The 18,636-nt window shown below is 33.2% G+C and overlaps 2 protein-coding genes across 2 annotated transcripts; one reads left to right on the forward strand and one right to left on the reverse strand.

The window, feature by feature from the left end:
- Window positions 1–1,201: 1,201 nt before the first annotated feature.
- Window positions 1,202–11,447, forward strand: AGD2 (Pyridoxal phosphate (PLP)-dependent transferases superfamily protein). The gene is made up of 10 exons (XM_028065103.2): window positions 1,202–1,427; window positions 1,603–1,673; window positions 2,093–2,160; window positions 7,925–8,041; window positions 8,448–8,510; window positions 9,072–9,176; window positions 9,371–9,421; window positions 10,128–10,448; window positions 10,680–10,886; window positions 11,015–11,447. The coding sequence occupies exons 1-10, from the start codon at window positions 1,348–1,350 to the stop codon at window positions 11,306–11,308; spliced, it is 1,377 nt and encodes a 458-aa protein (XP_027920904.1). The 5' UTR covers window positions 1,202–1,347; the 3' UTR covers window positions 11,309–11,447.
- Window positions 11,448–13,063: 1,616 nt separating this feature from the next.
- LOC114179318 (uncharacterized) lies at window positions 13,064–17,243 on the reverse strand. The gene is made up of 2 exons (XM_028065618.2): window positions 17,028–17,243; window positions 13,064–15,105 (listed from the first exon to the last, which is right to left on the reverse strand). The coding sequence occupies exon 2, from the start codon at window positions 14,966–14,968 to the stop codon at window positions 13,220–13,222; it is 1,749 nt and encodes a 582-aa protein (XP_027921419.1). The 5' UTR covers window positions 14,969–15,105; window positions 17,028–17,243; the 3' UTR covers window positions 13,064–13,219.
- Between the last annotated feature and the right edge of the window lie 1,393 nt (window positions 17,244–18,636).

Below are 18,636 nucleotides of genomic sequence, written 5' to 3' on the forward strand. Positions count from 1 at the left end.
CACTTTGTAGACTATATTCTCGAAAGAAGATAAATAGAAAATGGGACTCGTCAAGTTTAAGAAATATAAAGATAACGATAAAACTATTTATAAAAAAGAAAGAAGATATTTACTGGGTTGTAATAAATATATATTTTTTGTAACCTTTATATATTATTTTTTTTCTCCTTTAATACCGAAGTTCTATTTTATCTGTAATCTCATTTAGCCAATCCAGAATGCATTATTATTATTGTTTTGCATTAAATGCATCGCGAATTGCATTTAAGATTATATTAAATACAATCCATAAATTGAATTCCTTTACCAATTACTCTATTTGCATATCGTTTTTTTCCATTTGGAATATGACAAAATTATATTGGCATCTCTTGTAATAAATAAGTTAATTAAAAAATAATTTAATTTTTACCCAAATAATAATTTATTTGCTTTAAATCATTGTTACGCTCAATAAAAATTGTATTTTTTTTCTATTATAACATGAAAGTGATTTGATGAATAATTTAAAAGTTAAAAGTACCTAAACACAAATATTAGAAGCTAATGTTACTTAAAATAACAAGTAAGAAAGGCCACAAGTTAATAAGTTTGTTAACAAAAACATAATTAATCAAATCAAAGAAATTATTTTAGTATGAAACTAAAAAATTATACATGAAAAAAATCCAACGTATAAATTATAAACTCCAAATAAAAATATATTTGCATTTGCAATTCAACATCCATATTAAATTTTACAATCACTTATCATAAATTTAAATTGGTTATATAATTGACATTTGACATACAACTAAAATGGAATAAAATTTGTTTTAGTATTTTTAAAATATCCAAAAGTTCAAGTTTAATCATTTCATAAAATACTATTTAATTAAGAGAGAAAACTGGAGCATTTTAAAATTACGATAATAGAAAAAACAGAATTTGTTGGAGAAATGAAAGCCGAGTTTTAAAAGTTTTAAAAGAATAAAAAGACATGTTTTAGCAATTATAACTTATTAAAGTTGTCCAAATTTAAATATAAATATAAATAATTTGTACACAAGTCTATTATTTATATAATTATATAAAACTATTTCAGTCAATAGAATATAAAGAGTCCTATTCCTACGAGTCACTTCTCACGTGCCCATTCCCTATTAGTTTAATCAGAAAAAGCACACCAGGTTTTGATCTTAAGCCAAAACTCAAAAAAATTAAGTGTTAAGTTTTGGAAGTTGAAAAAAATTATTGCTTTTATAGGGTTGATAGCAAAACAAGCATACCATCCCTCATTCCTCACAAACACTGAACGCCGCAGCACTGTAGTTTTGATCGAAGCATTCTCTCCACTTCAATCTAACAATGTCTATAACCCACAACCTCACTACTTCACTCTCTTCTACTTCTTCTGCTTTCTTAGCTCCCTCTTCTTTCAATTCTAGGTATTTTCTTTCACTTGACCCCACCTTCTTCCTTTTTGTGACTTTTATTGAAAAAAAAAGTTGGATCCTATCCACAAAAGTATTTTTTTGCTGGGTTGATTCAAAATTGCATCTTTCTTCACTTTACGATTAAAAGTGTTGAATTTTATTTATGGGGTTCATTTGGCTGCCGCAGGGGACATGTTTCATTGCCTGTGAAGAGCGTGGGCATTTGCAAATGCGTTGCGACACCCGAGGCTGAGACTGGTACCTTGAAAACTTCTTTTTTCTATTTGGAAATCGAAAATGATGCATGGATATGGCCATACTAGTTGACACTTACTGAGAGAAAGAGAGCTATGGAGCAATGATTGGTGTTAAGGGAGAAATCATGATTATATTTTCCTTTAAATGTTTTGGTTATTCTTGTGATTAGGCAATGCTGTAATGGGTGCACACCTCTGCTTAGTGGTTCCTTTTTTACAACGTTTTGGTTGACAAGTTTATGAAATCAAATTTTTGCTGGCCATTTCCTGGCATTTAGTTGTATAGTAATGTGTATGTTGGAAGGGTTGTTAAAGTGGTATAGTTTTGAAAAGAGCATACTAGTCGGTGTGTTGACTAAATATTAAAGATACGATTGAGTGAGGTAACATTTATATGTCTTCCTTTTTTTTGCTTTGAAGGCTACAAGACAAGGGTCACTCGCAATCCAAATTTGGGGAAACTTCAAGCTGGCTATCTATTTCCTGAGGTATGCCGTGCTACTGGACCTTTCTGGTTTTGTTATAGTTCTCTTTTCTGGTTTTGTTATAGCTCTTCATCAGTCATGTCATTTAGAAACCAAGCCCTTAGTTTGATGATATGATAGACAGAGGAATAAGGATAGGGATTGGAATGTATATTATAGAAAGAAATTTAAGAATAACCATAGTTATACTGTGACAGTTAACGGTAATGGGGCTGAGACTTTTGTAAAGTCTGTATATAATATTTTTCCTTGGGGATGCAGGCGTAGGAAGAATTGTAGTAATGTAAACAGGAATGCCGTGTTAAAGGAAGATTTGTTCCTTTGTAAACAATTGTTGAACAATATTAATTGAGGTTTATTCAGTGGAAAAAGTGTTCTACCTATGCTTTTTGGAAATTATTCTGTGTTTTTGATCAAGGCACGTGTATCAAGTTTGGTCCGACCTGTTGGATACCCATTCTGGGGGATCAGTATGGAAAGTCGTGTGAGTGGTTTGGAAAGATAGGTCAGTGAACAAGGAAAGGTTGTGGCAGAAATGAAGAACGATCTATCCATTGTTAAGGACAATCTGCCAAATATGAAAGAAATCAAAGAACTCCTTCAGGAATTCAAGAAAGCAGAGAAATCCTCAGAAGGAGGGACAAACTTAGTCCACAGTGATGATAATGGAGAGGAAAGATTGGTGCATGGCAACAAAATTTGAAGAAGAGGGGAGAGATGCTAAGGCCCGGGACAAAGAGGGTGGAACTTCCCACCTTTGAGGGAAGTGATCCTTTGGGGTGGATAACACATGTTGAACTTTTTTTTGAAGTGCAGAATGTAAATCACGAGGACAAATTGCTTTCGGCTCTTATCAGAATGGAAGGGAATGCAAATCACTTGTTTAAATTTTGGCGCCAGAAAATTGCATGTATGAACTTGATATTCAGAAAATTACATGCAATTTGAGGCGTGGAATCAAATCCGCATGTATGAACCAAATATTCAGAAAATTGCCTTTCGAATTCACCAGGGCCATTATGAATCTTTACTCATGCCGTTGGGTTTAACAAATGCTCCATCCACATTTCAATGCGCCATGAACACCATAATGTAGTTATGTCTGTGAAGGTTTGTCTTAGTCTTTTTCATATGACATCTCGATTTACCGTAGAATGTGGGAAGATCATTTGGCACAGCTAAGGTAGGTTTTAATGACACTCCAACAACATCGGTTATATGCTAATTGGAAAAAATTTGAATTGGGAAAACTGCAAATCCAGTATTTATGGCATGTCATCTCTCACCAGGGAGTGGAAATGGATCCCCGAAAGATATCCGCCATCCTTCAATGGCCTATTTTGAAAACTATAAAGGCTTTGAGGGGGTTTTAGGTCTTACTCACTACTATAGAATGTTTGTATACAATTATGGGAAGATAGCAAGACCTTTGACCCAATTGCTTTAAAAAAGGGAATTTTGTATGGTTTTAAGAAAGTAATTTGGCAATGCAGCAACTTAAAAGCGTGATTACAAAACTCTAGCATTGTCACTACCGGATTCCACCACAACTCTAGCTTCTTGGAGAATTCAAGAAAGGAGAGAAATCCTTAGAAGGAGGGAAAAACTAAGTCCATAATGATGGTGGTAAAGGAAAAGAAAGATTGGTGCATGGCAACAAATTTGAAGAATTGGGGTTGAGGTGCCGAGGCCTTGGACAAAATGGGTGGAACTTCCCACCTTTGAAGGAAGTGATCCTTTAGGGTGAAACGCATGTATTGAATTTTTTTTTTGAAGTGTAGTATGTAAATCACTAGGAAAAATTGTGTCTAGATCTTATAATGCAAATGATGAGTTTAAATTTTGGGGCTAGAAAACCAAGAATCCATCTTGGGAGGTTTTTTAAATCGCTCTAAGTAGAAGATTTGAAGGTCGGGAGCGCAGTTTTGTCTTTGAAAACTTAGTAGTATTACGCCAATATGAAAAGGTTGAAGACTACATTAAGGAATTCAAACTATTGGTGTCTCAGGTACCTCAAACATCAAAAGATCAATTGTTGGGGTATTTCCAATATTCGAAACCAGATTCACCCACATGATCCAAAGGACTTAATTAGAGCAATGGAAATTGCTCGAGATGTGGAAGACGCTATGCAAGAATCACGACAGTGGGTGGATCTTTTCGTAGCAATACCTTAAACTTTCGATATCATGGAGGAAGTGGAGTTGTATCACGGGCCGAGACCTTGAAAAACTTTAGTAATTCGCAAGGGGCAAATGGTATGGCAAACACAACGAGAATGAAAACACTAGTCATCTCACAAGGATCAAGAATTGGGGGAATGGAACCACATAATTGGAAAACAGAAGAATTAGAAACTTGCCATATGCAGAGTATGTGAGGAGAAGAAGAGAGGGAAGATGTTTTTGTTGCAGAGGGGCTTATAGCTCAAGGTATCATTGCCCAGAAAAAGAATTGGAGAGTTATCATCTTGGCTGAAGATGAGGAATTGAGGGACTTGATGGATGAAAAATCAAATGAGGTTGGGGAGTATTTTGAGAGAAATCTGGAGGAGGACTTTGATCATGAATTTCATTGTGTATCTTTTCTATAGGAGGTATGACCTAGTCCCACACTATGAAGCTGCCGGGAAGAGTTAAGGGAAGACTCGTTTTGATCATGATTGATTGTGGAGCAAGTCACAACTTCATTTTGACAGGTTTGGTGCAGTCACTTGTCATGTAAGTTGAAATAACACCACCCTACAACGTGAGATCGAGAGATGGACACTGAAATCAAACACAAGGGTGTTGTAGGGATGTGGAAGTGCAATTGGAAGGATGCAATGTCAAGAGACATTTTTTTGGTTCAAATTGGGAGGGGTGGATATGATCTTAGGTGTAACATGGGTAGGAAAGTTAGGTGAAGTCAAGGTAAATTGGAGAACTCTAACTATGTATTTCAGTGATCAAGACTCACAGGTTAAGATTAAGGGCGACCCAAATTTGGCTAAAACTCTTATACCCCACAAGCTTTGAAGAAAGAAACAAAAATTGAGGTTGTTTCAATCATACGGGGAATGAAGAATGTTGAGCTGGAGTCTAGAGATGAAAGGACAAACCACCTCACTGAGAAACAACAGGGAGAGTTGGAAAAGATTCAAAAAGATTGTAAGGGAGTTATCTGTGGACCTAAAGTGTTGCCACCTCATAGGGAAGTTGATCAGAAGACACGATCAAAGCTGGTGTAGACCCTATTAATGTGAGTCCTTATCAATATCCATATATGCTAAAAACAAAAATAGACAAGCAGGTAGGGGGAGATGTTACAAGCAGGAGTCATACAACCCAATAGCGGTCCTTATACTAATTATGTCATCCTAGTCAAGAAAAAAGATGGAAGCTGATGATTTTGTGTTGACTATCACGCCTTGAATGAGGCTACTATTCTGGACAAGTTTCCAATTCCGATCATAGAAGAATTATTAAATGAGTTAGAGGGGGTACAATTCTTCTCAAAGGTAGATTTGAGAGCTAGATATCATCAAATCCGCATGTATGAACCTGATATTTAGAAAACTGCCTTTCGAACTCAGCAAAGGCATCATGAATCTTTAGTCATGCCATTCGTTTTAACAACATTTCTGTCCACGTTTCAGTGCGCCATGAACACCATAATGCAGTTATATTTTTTAAGGTTTGTTTTTTATGACATCTTGATTTATAGTAAAACGTGGGAAGATCATTTGGCACAACTAAGATAGGTTTTGATGACACTCCAATGACACCAGTTTTATGCTAACTTGAAAAAGTGTGAATTTGGAAAGCTACACATAACAAATCGAGAATTTGGGAGTGGAAATGGATCTCTAAAAGATATCTGCCATCCTTCAATGGCCTACTTCAAAAACTATAAAGGCTTTGTGGGGGTTTTTAGGTCTTATGGGCTACTATAGAATATTTATATACAATTATGAGAGGAGCAAAACCTTTGACACAATTGCTTAAAAAAGGGAATTTTGTATGGTCTGAAGAAAAGTAATTTGACTATGGAGCAACATAAAAGCACAATCACCACAACTCTAGTGTTGTCACTGCCAGATTTTACCCAACCTTTCTGTATTGAATGTCATGTTTCCGAGAAAGGAGTTGGAGCTATTTTGTCACTATACAAGCCAGGGAAACTGTGTTGGAAGCGGTAGCACAAGTTTTGATGACACACGATAAAGCCCTCAAACAAATGAAATCTTGAGAGAGCTCAAGGACAAATGGTTAAATTTGCTAACCGCCCCAGGAAACCTTTGCAGATCAAAGTAGGTGATTGGCTATATTTCGAAATTTATCCTCACAGACAAGACAAGTGTCTATGCCTATAAGGTTACACTTGGAGCTATCAGTACTCTATTAAGTGTGGAAAGTGGCTTATTGTCTACAACTTCTTGAATCATCTCGCATACATTCTGTTTTTGATGTTTTACAATTAAAATTAGTTGTGGGGACTGATCAGGTTGAGAAAGAATTGCCACATGAACTTCAAGGGCAAATTTTGGTTTGATTTCCCTAGAAAATTTTGATGGTAAGATGGTACAACATCAGGATGAACCAATACAACAAGTGAGGGTACAATGGAACAAGGGAGAAGCCACTACACGGGAAAATGTTTCCACGTGTTGAGAATAAAGAAGATAGGGATTGAGATTAATCTCCCTTGTGTATAAACCACACATAAGATTAAATAGAAGATATTGTTTGATATTGTGGTTATCAATATCTAACAATATCTTAATAATATCAAACTATATCTAACACCACGATACATAAGCAGTTTCAGAGTTCAACTTTGAGGACAAGGTTGTTCCAAAAGCAAGGGTTAATGATAGACAGAGGAATAAAGATAGGGATTGGAATATATATTATAGAAAGAAATTTAAGAATAACCATAGTTGTGGCAATTAACGGGGCTCTGACTTTTGTAAAGTCTATATATAATCTTTTTCCTTGGGGATGCGGGGTTAGGAAGGATTGTAGTATTGTAAACAGGGAATAATACCCTGTGCTGTGAAAGGAAGATTAGTTCCTTTGTAGACAACTGTCGAACAATATTAATCGAATATTCAGTGGAAAAAGGGTTCTACCTACGCTTTCTGGGAATTATTCTGTATTTTAGATTATGATGTGTATTATGATCATACAGTTTATAGTTGTTTTCATTCACCATGCATGCTCCCGCTGAAAGCTATGTTTTGAAATTATAATTGCACTTCAAATATTTGTTTCTAATCCCACTCAGAGGGAAATGCCTTTTGTTGCTAAAACTTAGAATAGTGTCAACATCCTACTAGACTAACTATTTGTTTGTTGAAGTAGGTTGGATTTGTATTATGCAGGTTCCCGTAATTGAATAATCAAGATGAAAGATTGCTTGTCATTTATAGAAATAACAAGTTATTGAGTACATTAGTGATAACTTTTGAACATTTTAAGCACTTTTCATAATCAACCTCCTCTTTTATCCTTTCTCTATAAAAGTCATGTCATTTCTATTTCATCAATATTGATATTCTTTTGGAGACATGCATGTATGTTACCCTAACAATGGATCCCCATGGTCAACATCAGAAAATATGCACTGTTTTTGCTTATTAATTCTTGTGTCTTATTTATATAAAATTATGTAATGATTAATGAATTTGTATCTCTCTCTCACACACACACAAACAGTCAAATATTGAGATTAGTTCTCTAAACAGTGTAAACTATGTTTCTGCCTTTCATGTCACTGACCACAGATTGCTAGAAGAAGGTCTGCACACTTGCTGAAGTACCCTGATGCTAAAGTTATAAGCCTTGGAATTGGTGACACTACTGAACCTATTCCTGAAGTCATAACTGATGCAATGTCGAAGGTAAAACTTTGCTGTGAACAAGCTGATATGTCTTTAATGCTAGCACATTCGACATTTGACACTTTTTTTAAGTAATTATCATTTTCCCTTTTGAGGTTGGAGCTCTATGATTAATGATGAATTTTATTGTAGTATCATGTGTCATTTTTTTAAGTAGCTTTAATTTCGTCATCTTTATAATTCCTTTCATGTCTAATTGCATTTGTTTTAGTTTATCTTTTCTATAATATTTTGTAGTTATACACACACACACACACACACACACACACACACACACATATATATATATATATATATAATCTTAGAAGTGTTAATTATGCATAATACTTTACTAAATTAAATAATGCCCTTGCTTCATCTATTTCATTTAAATACTTGAAAATGTTGTAATTTTCCTTTTGTTCAGAGATCACAAGCATTGTCAACTGTTAAAGGATATAGTGGGTATGGTGCGGAACAAGGTGAAAAGGTATGTTGCTTTGACATCTTCAGGAGGTTTTTTCCATTTTTCATTTTGGGTCCTTCCTCCCAATTCGTCAAATTGAAGTCCAGTTATACAGTTTTCCACCTTGTAAATGGTTTCTAGACCTACCTGTCTATATTTTTGTGTTTAGTTTACTGTATGGTATCAATTCTGCACGTGGATTCCTTTCTTTTCTTGGTCCTTTTGAAATATTTGAGGAAGAAAACTTGATATTTTCATCTCATGTGTGCCTGTTGGGCACTATATCTTCAAGAAGTTTTACTGGAAGAAGTCATGCCTTGAGCCTTGTAATAAATTTGGGTCAGAAATTTGGCCATATTGGCTCATGTTTTGAGGATGGGTGGTTATAATCTTGTTTTTCATTAATCATTCATTATTTTATGTTTTTTTATTTTATTTTAATTTATATATTATCTTTGGAAATTCTGAGAATTGGGATGATAAGAAAACACCTTCATTGGGATGCCTAAATTCATTGCTTGCAATTGGTGTTAATGTTTACCCTTGGGGGAATTGGTTGGATAAAGACATCTCTAATCTATGCAGCCATTAAGAAGTGCAATTGCTTCAACATTTTACAGCGATCTTGGCATAGAAGAGGATGATATATTTGTGTCAGATGGAGCAAAGTGTGATATATCTCGTCTCCAGGTTCATTTGTCTTTTTTTTTTTTATTTATTTAAATATATGATATCCTTCTTATCTTGCTCTTTACCCGGACTACATATTCTGATTCAATTTAAAAATTCTCCTCTGTGGGGGAGTAGGGTGTGGGGTGCATGTTAATTGGGCATCTTCTACGATCACTAACTAAAATTTTCTTCTATTTTCATTTTTTTGACAGATTGTCTTCGGATCAAATGTAAAAATGGCTGTACAAGACCCTTCATACCCGGTAATTCATATTTGCGTGGTTGGTTACAGTTATTGTTATGCTTCAATATGCAAGAAATGGCCACTTAGGTTTTGTTGCTATTATTACATCTCTTTGTTTTACTAGGTGAGATGCTGACTGAGTTTAGTTTATTCATTTCCATCTTTGCTCGATGAAGAATCAACAAGTTTCTTGAAAATAATAATCAAGTGCTAGTCATATTTTCCTTCATTTTGAAATGATTAACATATATAATTATCTATCTTACTATATTGGACATTGTTGTCCCTCTATCTGATGTTGATAGCTGGTTCCTTGATAGTTCGCTGGAATGAGAAGATTGTAACTATGGCTTTTTCTGCACACAAATTTTAGAAGAGCTGGAATATTTGATTGTTACTTCATTTTTACCAGTTACAAAAAATGAAGTTGCAGGGATTTGGTGTTTTATTCATGCAAGTGGGCTTATTTATTATTAGCCATGTTTGGTAACTGATTATTTTTGAGAAATGATTCTTTTTTTCAAAATCCTCTTTCAGGAATCTATATAATAAACTGTGTGGAAACTTTGGTTGAAAAATGTTTGTAGACATTGAGTTTACTATTTGGAATTATGCAACACTATATTGATTACTTTTAGAAATGAATTAGATGTAAAATCATGAATGAAATAATATATAGAAAATTGGGAAGTGATGAAACACCAGTTTTATTCTTTTATTTGCAGGCCTATGTAGACTCAAGTGTAATTATGGGCCAGACTGGGCTGTACCAGAAGGATGTTGAGAAGTTTGCAAACATTGAATACATGAGGTGTAATCCGGAAAATGGTTTCTTCCCTGATTTATCTTCAATTTCTCGACCAGACATAATCTTTTTCTGTTCGCCAAACAATCCTACTGGTGCTGCAGCAACAAGGGAACAACTCACCCAACTTGTTCAGTTTGCTAAGGACAACGGCAGTATAGTAATCCATGATTCAGCTTATGCAATGTATATTTCTGGTGACAACCCACGTTCCATCTTTGAAATTCCTGGAGCCAAGGAGGTCAGTCTGTCACTGATTATTTGATGTTCAATATATTTTGGATAAATGTGTATTTGCTTCTGCAAATGATTTCTTCTTTTATCTATCATACAAACTATATTTTGGATGATTACTATTTGATATACCAAGAGGATTGCTGGTCAAGTTTTTTTATATGGCAAAAAATTTATAGATCAACAAAGAATCTTCTTTTGATATCTGAATGAATAAGAATGTTACTGACAATTGCAGGTTGCCATTGAGACTTCATCATTTAGCAAGTATGCTGGGTTCACTGGAGTCCGATTAGGTTGGACTGTGATTCCAAAGGAGTTGCTGTTTTCTGATGGATTTCCTGTTGCCAGGGACTTCAACCGTATTGTATGCACTTGTTTCAATGGTGCATCAAATATTTCCCAAGCAGGTGGTCTTGCTTGCCTTTCACCAGAAGGTCTTAAGGTCAGTTATTTTTTGTTTTGCTACTAAATTTCTATAAGAGAAAAAATTTCTCTAACTTTATTAGTCTTTGTTTCGGTGTGATTTGTGGTATTCTTTAAAGAAGTTACATAATATGCATTTGAATGCAGGCTATGAGAGAAGTTATTGGATTCTACAGAGAAAATACGAACATAATTGTGGAGACATTTGATTCTCTTGGATTTAAAGTGTATGGAGGGAAAGATGCACCATATGTGTGGGTTCATTTCCCTGGCAGAAGCTCATGGGATGTATTTGCTGAAATTCTTGAGAAGACTCATGTGGTTACAACTCCTGGTAGTGGTTTTGGACCTGGTGGTGAAGGTTTTGTCAGGGTTAGTGCCTTTGGTCACAGGGAAAACGTCTTGGAGGCATGCAGAAGGTTCAAGCAGCTATACAAATGAATTTAGAATCTCTCTTTTCGTTTCAGAATTTGTAATCAATCTCTTGGACTGGAATAACTGCTTTTCCTTGGAATTTAGATTAAGATGTAAGACAGTGTTCACAATTTAGACCATGTATTTTGTTACTGTTTTCCCTTTATCTTTCAGTAGCACTTTTTTTGGAAGGTGTTAGAGTTCTGTTTCTATGGAAGATTCTCAAACAAAACCATTTTGATCTATTATCATTAGAATAGGAAATCAAATTCTGACATAATTTTCCAATTTTGAAAACAAAAAAACTAAAATTGTGGAAAGTTTTAATCGTTCAATCATTATTAATAAATTTTGTACAAAGTATTAAACTAAGTTAATTCAATAAGTAATATATGTTTTCATTATTAATGAATTTATGAATTTATTTATGGACATTGAACTCTTTTTTTTTTTTTAAATTTGAATTGGTCGGTTATTCTTATCATCTTAATGAATGATATTTTTATTTTTATATTCATTTTAAAATTTCAATTTGAGTCATTTCAATATGGAAAATATAATTGCTTATGTCCAAAAAAATCAAATAGAATTTTAATATTAACACTAAATCATTAATTTACATTATGACTTAACTTTTAAATTTTAACTTTTTATTATCAAATAATCTTCTCAGTAGTAAACAATTTAAAATATTACTTATTTTAAATAAAATTTCATTAGATAAACAAAAAATCATATTTTTAAATAATTGTATCATGTCATCTTATTTCCAACTATATCACATCTAATTCAATACGTTATTTCATATATTACATAATTAACATAGAAAAATTATTTCAATCATTAAAATATTTAATGAGTTTGTAAAATATTAATATTTTTAATTAATTTATTATATATATTATTTATTTTTGTAAAACATTTTGCTCATTTTTTTTCTTTTTCTAAATTACTCCTTTATTATTTTTTCCAATGAAACAAATTTTACAAATGTTATTAGACCAAAAAATAAATCTATTTCTTCAATTTGAAAATACTTATTATACTTTAAAATTTTTTTATCTTACATAAATTATTTATTGTAAAAAATATATAGTACAATAAATTTAATTTCATAGATATGTATATATTATTCCATATTTTATATAATTAAGTTAACAATAGATTTAATTATAAATACATTCAATTATTAACTTAAATCATCATTTTAATTATAAATTTATTATCAAATAATGATATTTTTTAACAAAATTCAATATTAATTATATGTAACAATTTATTTTTAATTATTACAAAATTAAATTTCAAATACCACCAATGTTGTAAAACATTAACTATTTTAATTATTATATTTTTAATTTTGAAATTTGAAATTTCTTACAATCACATTTTTTTATAAAATAAAAAAATTAGATCAAAATTCAATATTTGAAAAATCGAATTGTGCTCTAAAACAAAGATTAAAGTTCTGTTTTTCGAAAGTCAAATTGGATGAATCACAGCCAATATTATTTAAATAAACACGGTAAATAATATGCTATCTTTTAAATTCTTGTTGTAACCATGTTACGTTGGAAAATTTTCAAAACAATGTGGATGGTTCTATAAAATAAGGTAATTTATTGAATGAAGTGCGCATTAATGTGATTTTGAAGGCACCAACCCTATTCATGAAGTTGAAGCATAGATCTTCATGGAAAATTCTCCAAATTCATGGGAGGATTTATTTTTTCACTCTTTTTCTATCTCTAAAGTCATGGTTTAAAAACTCACAGAAACACAAATCTGCCAATGTTGCAAACTTCATTTCTGCTACCCCAGCGGATACGGATTTAATACATACACATCTATGCTACAATATCTGAATCTTAGGTATGTCTCTGTTCATAAACTAAACTAGTTCTACTGAGGTGAACTGCACAATACAAAATCAGACAATTAAAACTGCTCTATACTATTAATCATCTCTGCTTTACATGTTCTCTTGTAATGTCCAGTTTGATTACACCGACTACAGTGCACTGTATGTTTCTCACGACTAAGCTCATCCACACACATTCTTTTCTCAGGGCGTCCCGGTGGTCGCCGTAATTTTGGTGGCCGTACAACTACCATATTATCATCCATAGCAGACTTCTCTATTTTACTCCATTCAAGTTTTGCAGGGATGTAGTGTATACTCTCTGCATAGGTATTCCTGTAACTTGCAACACTAAAACTCTTGTGGGTAAATGCATACACATCCTTCCGACATGAGATAAGAGCAGCAGCAGCATGGGAACAAGGAATACCATTTAGCTGCCAATCGCGGCAGGAACAACTATGGCTCCCAATATTTACAATGTCCGATCGATCAGCTGAAAGAACCTCAAACTCTACTTCATCTGATCGAAGGACTTGATATATAGATGCACGGTTGATGGCTTCATTCATTAGTTTCTCCGCAGAAGGGGCGAGTACAGTGCACCATGAGCTGCTTTTTAATCGCCTGTCATCAAACTCGGTTTTAAGCTTGCTATGAATCCGCTCCATCACCTGGATAATTGGCAATTCCCGAGCATCAAGAATCCATTTGGTGAACTCGTCAATGTTAGAGGATAGATGGCCGAATCGTGTCCCTTTAAAATGCACAAGGGCCCATTGTGAAGGATCAAAATGTTGTAACCATTTTGCAGCTTCTGGAGATACCTCCTCTATTTCAGCAATTTTTTCTTTAAATGCAATGGTTGTGGTGGCATATGCAGCCTTCCACAGAAGATGGACAAGCCTAGAGTTCTTGAACTCTTTACTAATGCTTTCAGTCAAGTGACGCATGCAGAATGCATGAGAAGAACTTGGGAACATCCTTCTCACTCCATCAGTAATACCCTGTTGCCCATCTGACAAAAATATAAACTCTGGCATGCATTCACTATTCCCCTCCAGAACCCTATGCAGCTCAGACAGGAACCATGTCCAGCTCTCATCATTTTCTACATCAACAACACCGAAAGCAAGCGGAAACAATCCACCGTCGGCATCAAAAGAAGTTGCTGAAAGCAATGTGCTAAGGTATTTGCTTTTCAGCTGGATTCCACCAAGTCCAACAATTGGCAAGCAACCATTAAAAAAACCATAGATTGATGCACGAAAACAAACAAAAAGTCTCTGGAAACGGTTATCTTCACCAGCTGTAAACACCTCTGCAACACTTCCAGGATTTGTTTTCTTAATTTCTTCACAGTATGAAGGAAGTAGGTAATATCCTTCTTCAGAAGATCCATATATAGCTGCAAGACCCCGCTCCTTTGCACGCCAAGCTTGCTTATAAGGTATAGTTATACCATATTGCTTATGGATGTCATGTAAAATATCCTTTGGTTTATAATTAATATTGTCTCGCAATCTTTCTTCAATGAAACTCACAATCCAATCAACAGAAGCCTGATGATGTCCATTATTTGCATTCCTCCCACAAGTATGTGTCCCATCAATACTTCTAATAGTAAATGTTGGGGCGTTAGGTAGCTTGACAGCACGAATCCGCCATGGACAACCATCTGAGGCACACTTGGCAAAGTAGCGAATCAGGTCACTTTTAATAGTACGAAGCTCAAAATGCTGTGCAATGGCAGCTTCTTTAATTGCATTCCGGAATGCCTTCACATCTGGGAACTCTTGACCAACAAAAAAATTGTAATCTTCCATAGACAAAAGATTTGGTCTTTTTGTTATTACCTTCTAACTTCTACAAGGTTTTGATCAACCACTGAAACCTGTAATAAACTAATAACAGTACCATTTTCTCTATTGCATATGCAAAGAAGCTTCCTCAATATAACAATCTGTAATTATCAAACAAAAAATATGTTAAATATAATTAGAACTCAAAAGGTTCTCTTCTAAGTAAAAAAGAAAGCATCATCACCCATGCAGAACTCTACAGAAATACAATGATAACTTCTAACAAATGTATTGCATTATAAATACAAAAAATTCCCCGCGAGGACATTGACACAAATATGTGGTTATGTTTGCCGATCACTAGAAGCCTTTCTGCAGTAGGTGGGTCGAGTACAGGACCAAACGATGTCCTAATGTTTTATCAAAAACAAATTTTACTAGCCAACAATGGTTGGCACAATTGGTAATGCTAGACTGCATCAATTAAGTTGACCAGGGTCTAAATGCAACTAGGGTCTATTGTTGGTGAGTTATTTTTAAGGACACTCCTACAACCAAATCTTAGGGGCATACATGACCTCAGAAGGGGCCCCTGAACCTAAACTTTCCTCCAGCCAAAAAAAAGTGCCATAAAGGCCATTTAAATCTAAATACTTTTTAATGGTTCCATTCAATTCTTAGTCGTCCTCTACCTCTAACTATTTACCTGTCTTTAGTTACACTAACTGGTTTCCAGTACTATTCTTACAAGGTTAAATCTTTTGGGGCTCTTAGCACCTCTCAGTATGTGCCTCTTTTACTCTGTCTCTATTGCATTCATTCCTGATCTTATCTTTTCTTGTATGACCTCTGATTCTTCTTGTCCCTTTACTGCGTAACAGTTGGACTAAAACACTTTTACATCACAAATAACACCATTATTTCACCCACCTTGTTTGATTCCAATGACTTGCATCATTCTTTATTTCTTCATTGCTTTGTGCTAATAAAAATACCTAAATTGAATGACACATAGTAATGTATAATCCCTCATTTTCACCTCCGAAGTATTGAAGGAAGCCACGTGGTGCCAAAGCTTCCCTCCATCAGGATCACAACACAACTTTATTTTACCATTTAATTCCTCTCTTGACACTCCCACTTCAACTATATCATTTACAAAAAGGAAAAGAAAAAAGAGAATCTAGGAACTGGCTCCTCAATATTTTGGGTAAGAGCATAAAAGAAGTAACAAGATAAGGACTCGAGATTGACTCTAAATATAAATCTATAGTTATAGGAAAATCTTAAGTGACTCTACAAAGTGTTCGCACACTAGTTTCAATTCCATGACACATACCCAATCATAGGCCTTTTTTCAAATTTATCGAAAACTATAAGCAAAAAGTATAAGTTAACTTTAACTTACAGTAGAAATTTAATTCATTTTATCTTATATAAGTATTAATGGAAAAAAAAAATCCAAACTGAAACTAAATATAACTGATGTACCGCAAATACCAAAAGGAGTGTTAACCAGCATCTCTCTACATGTATTTATCTAAAAATTAAATAACAACTCAATCTAAATTGACATGGATATTCGTTTTAAGCAACAGAAAATTCAATCGTCTGTCATTGGTTTTCCATTCTCAACCCTAACTATTCATGTACTCTTTCCTAAATCAGAAGGAAAATAATGTACACGATACTCTACAAAAGATCCAAACTCCTCTGTAAGAGGCAGAAGCCAACGAAGAAAGATAATCCAAATTTGTTAAGTATAAAACTGAGCAGAAAGGGCTAACGCAACAGAACATACTTTGTTGCTTGCAGCAGAATAAGAACAAAACTAATGATATTACAAGAGCTGAAAAAACTGCATGCAAATTCACAGCATGAAACAACTCAAGATACCCACATGCACAAAGAGCAAAACGGAACAAAATTAGAAGCAAACAAAATCACTAGTAAAAGGGGTAAAAGGCAATTTTCACTTGTACCCAAATAATAACAGAGAAAATAAATTCCAGTGGAGACATGAAAAGAAATTTAATTGGGAGAAGTGGAATGAAAGGAGAAAAAAAGAGAGGAAATTGGTGACCTGAAGATTTGACTAAGAAGAAGAGGAGAGTGAGATCCGATGCAATAGGAGTGGAGAGACAGAAAAGCTTTGCTTAGGGTTGAACATGAAGTAGCTTTCTAACTGTGTAATCAATATTTTCACTCATTAATAAATTTTGGTTGAATTGAAACTTTGATGTCCATCATTCAAAGAGAATCTCCATGAGTCATACATACTCTTAAGATCGGAGATAATAAGAATGCTCAAATCACATATTTTAAATAAAGGTATTTTCATTTCTCATAGTTATAATTTTAAGGCATGTCTTAATACCCATATGTCTTAGGAAAAAGAAGAAGTTATTTTTTATATTAAAAATAATTTTTGGTTTATAAAAATATTTCATAAGAATAAATATTTTTATATATGTAAATAACATATAAATGTGGTCATATAAAACCTTACTATTAAAGAAAACAAATATATATTTGATTTATTTTTGGCATTTTTAACATACTTATATACAATTTTGATTTATTTTTGTTAATATTTATTTTTCAAGGAAACAAAATCAAAATCACTTATATCAATTTAATAATCAATTAAATTTTATTTTATTCCAACTCAAATAAAAAATAAAAATGATTAAAATTTTTAAGATAAATTTAAATCAACGATAATAAAAAGATATTAATTATAATTTTTTTAATACAATTTTCCTCTAAAATATTTTCATGTATCACACGTTTTATTATATTCAATTTTCATATTACTTATTTTGATAAATTTTTTGTTTAAATTTGAAGTACATATAAAATAGTTTACTTAAATTTAAAATTTTTGTCAATAATAAAATTTAGTGTGTGTTCCTTTGAGAGGATGGATATGCGGGAGAGTGTAAAGATGAATTTGTGTAAATTTTAGTGGATGAATTTTTGTGTTTCTTTTAGTGGATTTAGAAGGTTAAGTAAGTGGATTTGGAGATAAGTTTTATGAAAGTTAGTAAAAGATTTGATTGATGCGATAAATAAAATAAATTGTAAAAATAGATAGAATTAGAAAGTTACCAAAATACCCTTAATGAAAAAAGATAATGATTTTGTAATTTGATGTTATAAAAATAATTATAATTAATTAATACGAATTAAAAAAATATTAAAATTATATAAATTTTTAAAATAAAAAAATTAAATTTTTATGAATTTAAACAAAAATTATACAATTAAATTTTAAAAAAATTATATAATTAAATTTTAAACTAAAGTTAAATAAAGTTAAAAAAATAAAAATAAAAGTTAGAAAAGTTTTAAAAAAAAGTCAAGAAAAAAGTCAAAAAACAACAACCAATGACACCGGTGTCATCCTTTATAAACCAAGGCATCGGTTACATAACCGGTGCCATCCTCTTCTCAAAATACTACATCATCGGTGCTGCACCGTGCATATCACCACCACACCACATCCATCGTCCAACCGCAGTCACCACCTAGCCACCATTGCGGGCAACCACGCCACCCCTTCATCCTCTTCGTCGACCACCACAGCTTAAACCACCTCCTCTTCTTCTCCTTCATGCACTCAACAATCACACAGACACACACCATAACGACAACAAGGGTAATTTCGTAATCTGTACAAAATATATGCA

The sequence above is a fragment of the Vigna unguiculata genome, chromosome 3 (genome assembly GCF_037176805.1).
Source record: "Vigna unguiculata cultivar grain cowpea cultivar isolate G323 ecotype 2 chromosome 3, ASM3717680v1, whole genome shotgun sequence".
Classification (NCBI taxonomy): domain Eukaryota; kingdom Viridiplantae; phylum Streptophyta; class Magnoliopsida; order Fabales; family Fabaceae; genus Vigna; species Vigna unguiculata.